Source organism: Bombus affinis, chromosome 14 (assembly GCF_024516045.1).
Source record: "Bombus affinis isolate iyBomAffi1 chromosome 14, iyBomAffi1.2, whole genome shotgun sequence".
In the NCBI taxonomy this organism is placed as follows: domain Eukaryota; kingdom Metazoa; phylum Arthropoda; class Insecta; order Hymenoptera; family Apidae; genus Bombus; species Bombus affinis.
In genome coordinates this window covers 8,506,776-8,517,829 of record NC_066357.1, presented here as the reverse complement: position 1 = coordinate 8,517,829, position 11,054 = coordinate 8,506,776, and the positions used below count along the sequence as shown (strand labels likewise).

General features: G+C 30.9%; 3 protein-coding genes across 4 annotated transcripts; 2 read left to right on the top strand and 1 right to left on the bottom strand.

Moving 5' to 3' along the window:
- Nucleotides 1-768: 768 nt before the first annotated feature.
- On the top strand, nt 769-2,440 carry LOC126924230 (DNA replication complex GINS protein SLD5). The gene is made up of 2 exons (XM_050738487.1): nt 769-922; nt 993-2,440. The coding sequence occupies exon 2, from the start codon at nt 1,053-1,055 to the stop codon at nt 1,707-1,709; it is 657 nt and encodes a 218-aa protein (XP_050594444.1). The 5' UTR covers nt 769-922; nt 993-1,052; the 3' UTR covers nt 1,710-2,440.
- LOC126924213 (ATP-binding cassette sub-family C member 4-like) lies at nt 1,846-7,992 on the bottom strand. Of its 2 annotated transcripts, XM_050738452.1 has the most exons (18): nt 7,715-7,814; nt 7,524-7,634; nt 7,293-7,427; nt 6,993-7,197; nt 6,698-6,923; nt 6,420-6,576; nt 6,078-6,327; nt 5,811-6,002; nt 5,431-5,717; nt 5,163-5,346; nt 4,719-5,059; nt 4,431-4,632; nt 4,140-4,356; nt 3,843-4,073; nt 3,530-3,760; nt 3,152-3,453; nt 2,426-3,073; nt 1,846-2,339 (listed from the first exon to the last, which is right to left on the bottom strand). In XM_050738452.1, the coding sequence occupies exons 1-18, from the start codon at nt 7,786-7,788 to the stop codon at nt 2,259-2,261; spliced, it is 4,074 nt and encodes a 1,357-aa protein (XP_050594409.1). In that variant the 5' UTR covers nt 7,789-7,814; the 3' UTR covers nt 1,846-2,258. The 2 variants fall into 2 exon arrangements, with proteins under 2 accessions (XP_050594409.1, XP_050594410.1); XM_050738453.1 differs by lacking the exon at nt 3,530-3,760 and having other exon boundaries at nt 7,715-7,992.
- Nucleotides 7,993-8,028: 36 nt separating this feature from the next.
- On the top strand, nt 8,029-10,935 carry LOC126924223 (tubulin alpha chain-like). The gene is made up of 6 exons (XM_050738476.1): nt 8,029-8,176; nt 8,257-8,780; nt 8,975-9,194; nt 9,318-9,619; nt 9,749-10,330; nt 10,513-10,935. The coding sequence occupies exons 2-6, from the start codon at nt 8,778-8,780 to the stop codon at nt 10,750-10,752; spliced, it is 1,347 nt and encodes a 448-aa protein (XP_050594433.1). The 5' UTR covers nt 8,029-8,176; nt 8,257-8,777; the 3' UTR covers nt 10,753-10,935.
- The last annotated feature ends 119 nt before the right edge of the window (nt 10,936-11,054 follow it).

The window sequence follows — 11,054 nt, the reverse complement described above, 5'->3', positions numbered from 1 at the left end:
TTTTATGTAGATTTAAACTTTAATATGGTTTCATGCTATAAGAAGCTTATTATAATAGCGTATGTAATGTACTCTTCTTCTTTTTCATTAACTTGGATCGTTACATTCTTCGAGAAACCACCATTATGTGGTTTTCTCAGAAATTAACTTCTTCATAAATCCATATATATCATGATTACGTAATATCATTCACGTTCTTTCATAATATTTAAATCGAAATATAGAAATAATGTAAAAATCATAATCATTATATAATCATTCATTCATGTACATATGTATCTATTTCAAATTTAAAAATACATTTCGCGGTTCAAGTTTAAATAATGAGAAATATCGAATTCAGTCACATGGTGCATAATACATGGGTAATTTAATCTTCCCATTCTTAGGGCTAAGTTATTTATGACTCGCTAAATTTAAAACGATAACACACGCGCTGACAGAACAGTTTATATTATCCATAAAATGACAATCGACCTAGAAACAAATTGATGATTTGATGAACAAATCAGTATCATACAGTTCTTTGAAGAAAAAACATGTATAAGATAAGAAAAAATCCTTCTTGCATTCAGTTGTATTTTCGTACATATGTATTTGTAATATATGTCTATATGTGGACAAATGTTCTTAATTTTATGTATAATAAATAACAATATTTAATTTGTTCATTCTTTTTTTATTAAAATCACACTCATTTATAATTTACAATTTTATTACTCAATTTTTTATTACATATAGTAGTTTTTACAGTATTTGTGGGAAAATATTAACTATACATAACATATTTTGTATAGAATATGAATCATATAATATAAATAATAGAACACCTGTTCGAGAAATGTAACCTCTTAGCGTTTCGATAAACCCTGCTATCGGACTTATCCGTACTTTGGGAGTTAAAATAATACTATGATTTTTTGTACGTTGTTCAGTGATTAACCGATATTGTAGTAATTAAGTTATTATTAAAGCACGAATTAATATTCCAGTGAAAGTATATTTATTAAAAAGTTTATAAGATCGCTAACTTTTTGTAAACAATATAAAACATGGAAGTTGATGCAGGAGCACAATTGATAGCAGAGGACAGTGATCAGGAAGAGGAAGAACTAACTGCTCAAAGTGTTTTATTAGCGATAGAGGAAGCTTGGCTAAACGAAAAATTCGCTCCTGAGATTTTACCACACCGGTCTGATTTGATTGAGTGCATGCTGCAGCAAATCACACATATGGAAGAAAACATGAAGAGGTTAGACAAAGGAGATCTAAGATTAATGATACATAGAATGGAATTAGATAGGATTAAGTATGTGATAAGTAATTATCTCAGGGCTCGATTAGAGAAAATTGAGAAATATACCATTTACATACTTTCTCAAGAAGCTAACAGATCTTCTGAGGATTGTTACTTATCAGTTGCAGAACTACAATTTGCGAAAGAGTTTCTTGCAAGCATCGAAACACTTTTTAAAACAGTTGCTTTGCAACATATGCCTGGAAATTTTCAGACATTTGAAGTTGATACATTAGCTGTAAAACCTAATATGCAAGCATATGTATTTTTAAGGGCTAATGATAGAATTAATGGAATCTTACTTCCTGGTTCAATGGACGAAGAAATAGATCTTGAACCAGGCTCCCAACATATTATACAATATAGTGCTATAGCTGATTTAGTTAAAACTGGCGCTGTTAAATTAATCTAATATCTTATACAATTTAATAGTGTGAATAAAGAAATCTAATACTTTTTATAGTCATTGTATAATGAAGTCTTATTATTTATATTATACAAAATTAATATATTAGAATAGATCTGTGTAATTAATCTATTACAAAAAATTATAGAAAAAGTTTGGGACAATATGTGTGTGTGTATATATATATATACACACACATTTGTGTACATATATTTTATTAAAAAGTAATTGTACATTGAATTTACATATAATTTCATATTGTAATCTTTTTCAACATATATAAAATATATTTTGCATTATAAAATATCTAAACAATATCAAAAATACTATTATATATGAAGTACAATGCTTTGCAGATGCAAACTTATGCTCCTTATGCAAATTTACTTGTGAACATTTTCACTGTGTATGGACAATATTTTTACATTAAACAAAGTTTACAAAATTATAGCTGGAGTATTTCAAAGAAGTTTTGATTGCAAGAAGTGTCATTATACATTAAATATAAAATAAATAATTATGTAAGTAGGAACAATATTAGTATTTACCAAAATTCTAATTATCTTTCACTGTTTCACCATTATGGATTTGTGGTGGTGACTGCAATTTTGTATCGGTGCAGACACTGTTATAAGCCTGAAATTTGATAAAAATTTATACAAATTACAACAAATTGTTATAAACAGATATTATAAACAAGAGAATGTGTAATATAAATATACCTCTTCTGCAATTTTTTTGAGTTGTTCAAACATTAACTTCCCAGTTTCTTTGACCATACTAGTGAAATGGCCTTGCTCATTTTTAAGTAGAACATAGGGATGATCAAATTCAATTGCTTTTCCATGATCCATAACTAGCACTTTGTTGCTATCCATGATTGTATTCAACCTATGTGCTATGGTTAATACTGTACAACTCTTGAATTTTTGTCGAATAGTCTTTTGTATTAAGGCATCTGTCGCAGGATCGACATTAGCGGTAGCTTCATCAAGAAGCAAAATCTTATTATTTCTTAAGATCGCTCGAGCTAAACAGAGTAACTGTCTTTGCCCCACACTGAAATTAGCTCCACCTTGATCGACATTATAGTCTAGAGAAGAAACACTTAATTTTAATTCTACATCCTCAAGGGCAGCCCAAAGAGTAGCATCATCAAAATCATGAAATGGATCGAGATTATCTCGAAGCGTCGCTGAGAATAATACAGGTTCTTGTGGGATAATAGAAATTTTCCTTCGTAATTCATGAAGACCTATTTGTTTTGTATCTAATTTATCTATGTAAATAGCACCTTCGAGTTTAGCCAGACGAAACAAAGCTGATATCAAAGAAGTTTTACCAGCACCAGTGCGACCGACTATTCCTATCTAAAAATGCAACACTTAACGGTTAATTTGAATATATAGATAATATGCTAATTTTGTTGATAAACAATAATAAATTACCTTTTCTCCAGATTTAATAGTAAAACATAAATCTTTAAGGACTGGTGGTGCGGAATCTTCATAGCGTAAATATAAATGATTGAAATTTATTTCTCCTTTAGAAGGCCACTGTGCAGACGGTTTTTTATTAGGTTCACTTTCAAATGGTCCCTCTTTATCGAGTTGTGTAAATTGTAGAATTCGTTCTACACTTGTCATTTGCGATATTGTTTCTGCAGTTTGACGCATTCCATGCTGAAGCATTCCACATAAGATTAATACTTGAGATATGGCTAATCCTACATTTCCCGCAAATGTATTTCCTAAAAATATGTAAATAGATATTTAGTGACATAATGTTAATTACTTTTCTGGTGATAGCATAAATTTATAAATTACCATCATCCAATATGATGAAGCTATAGGTAATAAAAGCAATAAAACAAATAGACACAACATCTAATGCAAATCCAAAAGCAGTACTTGTTGCTATTGTCAAGTAATAAGCACTAGTATGAAGATCTTGGTGAACGTCGAATTCTTTCTGAACCATGTTATGTGCGCAAGCAGAACGAATTGTTGTTAGTCCTAATAAGGAAGAACTAACATGGGAGAAAACAGGACTTTTGGCTAAAATTTTATAGAGAATTGTTAATAATATTACATTAATCATTCTGAATAATATTTATCTAATAAATTACAAAATGCTTACTAGTTCCTTCAAAACGTTTCATATCTTGCGCGGTTTTAAGATAAATATTTCGTATTTGCCAGTATAAGAAACCCATGATAAACATTGGAAATATTGTCCACCAATTAATAATGAAAACTTGAACTAAAATTCCAACCATTACTGTAAATATTTGGATGGATTCTATCATCGTTCTTGGTAAAATTTCATCTACTGATCCAACATCCTTTGAGAAACGATTTAGAATGCGACCTAAAATTTAACATTATAATATTTTCATTTTGTATAATTTTATTTTATATAATTTTAAATACTTACCAGAAGGATGTGTATCAAAAAATAGCATCGGCGCTTTTAATAAACACGAAAACATGAGATTATGAAGATTTTTACTAGCATTCATACATATTTTATAAAATACAATATTTCTTGTGGATGTCAATACAATGCTTGTAAGGATGAATGCTCCATAAATCCACAAAGCAGTGTCACGATGGAGGTAAACTATATTGGACCTCGCGTTAATGGTCCACGTCTATACATATAAAATAAAAAATAAAATTCATCGCTATTTCTTAAATGGAAAAGAAGCAAAGTAAAATTACTAACAATATTATCAAAACTCTCATTTTTTAACGGGAACAATTTTGAAATTGTATTATTAAAATCATCCATCTCCAATAAAGCTGTTTCATTTGTTGATTTATTTGTATCTCCGTTAGCGGAAAACGGTACTGTGTGGCTTTGTTCTGATAGTTGAACTGTATGATTAATACTATTACGTTTAATGCGCATTTCTTCTTGTTTTGTCCTAAAAAAGAAAAAAGAACAAAACAAAAAAGGAGAGATGATACACAAGATAACTCTTACTAAAAGGAAATAATAATAGATACTAACCAATAAGCAACCCAATAATCGCAACCACTACTTCCAATCTGTCCAAAAATTAAAGACCATACAAAAACCAAAATCATTAGGACAGATCCTCCAGCTCGAAAATATTTCCAATAAAGAGATTTAGAAACGTTTCCTTTTGCCATTAATTCCTCAGTTTCTTTTGGTTCTGTTTCATCATCATCTTTACCATTACCATAATTAATAGATAAATCAGGATTAGTATTATCATCAATTTCCATGACTTCCGAATCTCCTTTATTTTCTTCTGTTGAAAGCATATGTAAAAAGTCTGTACGTTTACTTTGAATTTCTGCAAATGTACCTTCACATTCGATTTTTCCCTAAAATAAACATTACTTTATAACATAACAATGTTATAAAAATAATATAACATAACAATAGCATAGTAATATAATAATGACAGTTTTGATTATTACTACTTACGTTATTCAATAGAATAATGTAATCGCAATCTTTTAAATATTGAACCTGATGTGTTACAAGAATTCTTGTTTTATTTCGAAGATAATTTTTGATGCATTCATTGAACAATTGTTTTCCTACATGAGTATCGACTGCGGATAATGGATCATCTAATAAATAAATATCCGCGTTCCTATACACAGCCCTGTTGTAACGATCATTTGAATAAAAAGTGGTTCTTAAAGTTAATATTTCAACGTAATATCGTTTATTTCTTGTCGATATGTACCTAGCTAAATTAATTCTTGCTCGTTGACCACCACTGAGTGATGCGCCTCTATCTCCAACTAAAGTTCTGTCGCCGTAATTAAACTGCTGAAAATCTTTAATGAGAGTACATACTCTAACAACATCATTATACTTTTCTTTATCATAAGACTGCCCAAAAAGTACATTATTGCGCACTGTACCCGAAAATAACCACGCTTCTTGACTAGCATAAGATACAGTACCATTTACTTTTATTTCTCCATGTGACTGTTGTAGTTCCTTTAAAATTAATTGAAGAAATGAACTCTGAAAATATACATGAAGATTAGCAGCATTCAGTATCACAAACAATGAAGACATTACTTTTTGAGTATATATATATATATGAGGATATATTACCTTTCCTGCACCAACTGAACCAACAATAGCATAAAGCTTACCAGGTTCTATTTGAACATTAATATCATGTAACGTATTTGCAATTGTGTTTTCTGTCCAAGATGCTGTAATATTTTTCATCATAATACTACCATCTCCATTGGTTTGTTGTGACTGGATTATGTTATTATTTTCTTTCAATAAAAGGAAATTCTAAAAAAATGTTATGTTATAAATTACATATATAAAATCCACATAGAACAAAACGATAATAATTATTTATCTTACTTCAAGTCTCTTAATAGATACATGAGCCTCTGCAGCAGCAGATACAGCCATAGGGTATAATATTGCCATAGTAAGTTGGAGGATATTAAAATATTGTGCCATCGAAAATACTTTATCGGCAGATATAGTGTTGCCGAGAAGTACATATGCCATAATTGTAAAGTATAATGTTGTACGTTCGGTAAACACAAAAGTAGCTAAGGTAAAACCTCGTAAGTACGATGCAACTGTTAGTACGTCTATCTCCTGACTAAAAAGTAATTATACATTTTAAATACATTTAATAATTTATAATACTTGTATAATAATACTTGTATAACATAACAAAACACGGAAGAAAACCTTCTAACAAAGCTAACAAGTTTTTCAAATGGTTGTTCCCAAGTATACATTTTAATGACTTGAATTCCACCAATTATTTCTGACATTAATCTTACTCTTTCGTCAGTCCTAACTGCGATTTTTAATCTTAATTTTGATACCCATTTTCCTAGATATCCTACAATAAAACCACATTAGTTAGTTTCTTCTTTTATAATTCAAAAGACTATTACACAAACAAAATTGTAATAGTGATATATGTGTATAATTGTAATAGTGACGATAACATATGTACATACCTTGAACAGGTACAGTTTGCATAGTTATAAGAAAAACACCAGCTAAAGATGCGATTCCTACACTTTCCCATATCATAAAAGTAATCAGAGCACCTTGAATTGGTAAGATCCAAATATAATGCAATGCTATAAATAATTGTTCAAATCTTGCTACATCATTTGACATTATGTTTATAATTTGTCCAGGAGTAGTAACATTAGTAGAAGATCTTGATAAACGCAAAATCTAAAGACAATGGTATTTTAAGTAACAATAGTTGATAAATATAAATTTATGGATGATAATTTGTTTCACCTTTCTATACATTAGAGAGGAACATGCTATTCTCACTCTCATTCCAACTTCCATTAAACCTAACATAGAATGATGAGTAATTAAAGCTCCACATAAGACTATAAGTATAACAGCTGAAGCATAAATATATGCTTCATTGGCTGTGGATGTTGCTCTAGGATCAAAATGCCAGATAAGAAGACCTAGCACATATGGTTGAATAACCCTAGAATTCCATAGTGATTAAAAGTTATACAATAATAGTAAATAATATATATTATAATGATAAAAATTATGCAATAAGAAACTTCTCGCTCTTACCTTAAAACAACCGCTAAAAAAAACTGCCATCCTCCATAGTGAGCAAATGACCACATAAATGTTTTTCTTAAAGCATTAAAAAATTTAGGTTTTCTATTTGCTCCTTCTGCGGATTTCACTTCTTTAATCCAGTTCCTAAGCAAGAATGCAAACAATACAAACATAGTTCATGATATGAATCTTATCAGATTCAAAATATTGATATTATTCTTATGTACATATTCTTATTACCTTTCAAGTTTATCTCCAAGACGTTGACTAACATCATTTGGCATGACATTATAGATATCTTTAATCTCAAGATCATGATCCTTAGCATACCAAAATAGGGGTTTCAGCCACCTTAAATATAATAATAAATATTTTTATATAACAATAGCTCTATTTAAACAAAATTATTATAATTAACATAGAAAACTTACCAAAAGATCAGTTTACTAAAAACATTCGCCGTTAATTTTGGATTAGGATTGTCATACTTCTTACTAGAATCCATGATCGATCGTTTTACACATAGTACAGCTATTTCTACAAGAATAAACCATGCCGCACAAAAGAATTTGAGTAGTCACTCTAAAAAGCATTAGGTACATTTACGTTAATTCAACAGTAATTCTTCGCGTCATCATTAAGGAGTCACGAGTAACAATTCTGTTTCTCTCAACTAATTGGTAGGAGTTTTCTGTTACGAGATAGTAAGGAACCTATTAAGAAATGATTCAACAAATCATGACACGTGCACAACACGCGCACGATCGATTGAACGTATGTAATTACATAAGCTCTCGAGATCACAAACTATTGCACAGTAATGCATAGTATTCGTGGGAGGATAAGATGTGATGAAAATGTCAAGGGCATTAACTTATCCTAAACATTAACAGGTTATTTTTAACTATCTATTTCTAGAAATTGTACTAATGAAAGGGGAGGAAGAATTATATCCTTCCTTTTTTATTCGCAGCATGCAGTGGATCATATATAATATGAAAACAAGGTGAATTGCGTTAAAAAATATATTTACAAGCGCTGATCATGTATTTAATTAAAAATTACAATGAATAATGTTTTATGGAGATAAGGAACTAAGACAGATAAAAGCAATAAATGAAAAAAATTATGAAACTTCTGTAACTATGTAGATAAGCTTATCGTGTAATATAATGTGATCTAATATAGTGTAACATGAACATAATGTAATGAATATATGTTTATCATTTTTTCATGTTTTATTCAATGAAAATATCTATTAAAGAATATATATGATGACTTTCAACTTTCCTTTTTTTTTTGTTATTTTCATTACACAATTTCGTTGTCTGGACAACTGAAGTAAATTGTCACAGGATTTTTCTTGGGTAGCGGGTGACTGACTTCCAAAATTTCTTGTAATTAAGAAAAATCTTTAATTCTTTTTCGGTTCGACAATCCAAGAAAATTTCAAATAGTATTTCAAGATATACGTGTTATTCTAAAGTAATCAAAATGGTATGACGTAAATGAAATTCATGATACTCTATTGCACAAGCAATATATCTCTTTTTAACAGTGTTCAGTACAATGTAAAATGAATTACATATGTTTATTTTCAAGTTTCAAACGATGTAAAGCATTTTTTTATTGCAGAAGACTATTTTTATTTAATTGTTAATCGTTAACGGAAGTTATAAATTTTGCTTCAGCGTGAGTGTATTTCAATGCACGTGGGTCAAGCAGGTGTTCAAATGGGTAATGCGTGTTGGGAATTGTATTGTTTGGAACATGGAATTCAACCGGATGGAACGATACCATCAGACAAAGTGTCCGGGACAAACGATTGTTTTAATACCTTTTTCAATGAAACCAGTTCTGGCAAGATGGTACCGCGTGCTGTGATGGTTGACTTAGAGCCTACGGTCGTTGGTTAGTTTAATTTCCGTAAAAAGAAAATCTTAACTGTATAAATCGTAAAATCTTTTGAAACTCTATGGAAGGCTGATGTAACGAGTGATGTTAAAATTACGAATATTTCAAAACTCCCTATAGACGAAGTAAGAATAGGACGTTACAAGCAATTATATCACCCTGAACAATTAATCACGGGTAAAGAAGACGCTGCAAACAATTATGCTCGTGGTCATTATTCCATTGGTAGGGAAGTAATAGACTCTGTAATGGATCGGGTGAGAAGGTTGACAGATCAATGTACTGGACTTCAAGGATTCTTCGTTTTCCATTCGTTTGGAGGAGGCACCGGGTCGGGATTCACTTCGTTGCTTATGCAAAAACTATCCGATGATTATGGGAAAAAGAGCAAATTAGAATTTGCCGTATATCCAGCACCACAAGTATGCAAAGCCAAAAAGAAAGAAATTGATAGATATTTTTTTCGCGTTTGTTTTATCCATAATTACCTTGTATATATGATTGGAAGTTGAGTAACACAGTATCCTTACGTAAGGAAAAATAATGTGTAGGTATCTACCGCCGTCGTAGAACCATACAACTCAATTCTGACAACTCACACTACAATCGGTCATTCGGATTGCGCGTTTATGGTGGATAACGAAGCGATTTATGATATATGTAGACGGAAGCTTGGTATCGAGCGGCCTTCATATGCGAATCTGAATCGCCTTATCAGCCAAGTGGTATCATCGATAACTGCCTCTTTGAGATTCGATGGTGCTCTGAACGTAGATCTAACGGAATTTCAAACGAACTTAGTACCATATCCTAGGATTCATTTCCCACTGGCTACTTATGCGCCGGTGGTTTCGGCTGATAAAGCTTTCCACGAAGGGATGTCCGTAGCAGAAATAACGTCCGAATGTTTCGAGGCATCCAATCAAATGGTCAAATGCGATCCTCGAGAAGGAAAATATATGGCCTGCTGCTTACTTTATCGCGGAGAGGTAGTACCAAAAGATGTGAACGCGGCAATTGCGGCTATGAAAAGGAAAAGTTGTATACGTTTCGTTGATTGGTGTCCGACTGGTTTTAAGGTCGGCATCAATTATCAACCACCTACTGTTGTTCCGGGTGGAGACCTCGCCAAGGTATCAATTATTACGTAAATATGTCTGTCACTATCAGTAATAATTAAAGAGCAAAATTTAATTTTTTCAATTAAAGGATTAAACATACTATAGTTGAAGCACTAATTCAGTTATTTGAACATTTTTTGAGACAATTTATATATTATTTTTAAAATGCAATTACAAAGTTAAATATGATATAGGTTCAAAGAGCGGTTTCAATGTTGTCGAACACAACAGCTATCGAGGAAGCCTGGTCTAAATTAAATTACAAGTTCGATCTTATGTATCACAAGCGAGCATTCGTTCATTGGTACGTCGGAGAAGGTATGGAGGAAGGTGAGTTTGCAGAAGCGCGTGATGATCTTGCCGCATTAGAGAGAGACTACGAAGAAGTCGCACTCGAATCGTCAACCACACCAGATGCTTCGTTGGAATATTAATATATATAAATGCACGTAATCCGTGCAAGTATTTCGGCATTTTTCAGCTACCCAACAAAAGGACTTATGCATGATCAAATTAATTGTATGTACAAAAAGACTGATGTTTTATATTACGCTTCTTATGTCTTGTGATTTGTTTATTTATTTTCATCTTTTTAATAAAATTATTTTTTTATAACATTTATTAAAAAACATATTAATAAAATAAACAAAAATATATTCCCCCAGTTGGCTTTGAAGTTTTGGGTGATGTATTATTAAATTAAAAATAAATTTCTATGTGCTAGAAACAACACTTT

What these genes read in the sequence shown, in the direction of transcription:
- LOC126924230 (XM_050738487.1), top strand. Translation starts at nt 1,053, where the DNA reads ATGGAAGTTGATGCAGGAGCACAATTGATAGCAGAGGACAGTGATCAG.
- LOC126924213 (XM_050738452.1), bottom strand. Translation starts at nt 7,788, where the DNA reads ATGGATTCTAGTAAGAAGTATGACAATCCTAATCCAAAATTAACGGCG. An exon ending in CCTCTCTAATGTATAGAAAG is followed by an intron (nt 6,924 to 6,992) that starts GTGAAACAAATT and finishes CATTGTCTTTAG; the next exon opens with ATTTTGCGTTTATCAAGATC. An exon ending in ATGAGAGTTTTGATAATATT is followed by an intron (nt 4,357 to 4,430) that starts GTTAGTAATTTT and finishes TTATATGTATAG; the next exon opens with ACGTGGACCATTAACGCGAG.
- LOC126924223 (XM_050738476.1), top strand. An exon ending in CTTAGAGCCTACGGTCGTTG is followed by an intron (nt 9,195 to 9,317) that starts GTTAGTTTAATT and finishes AACTCCCTATAG; the next exon opens with ACGAAGTAAGAATAGGACGT. An exon ending in CGGGTGGAGACCTCGCCAAG is followed by an intron (nt 10,331 to 10,512) that starts GTATCAATTATT and finishes AATATGATATAG; the next exon opens with GTTCAAAGAGCGGTTTCAAT.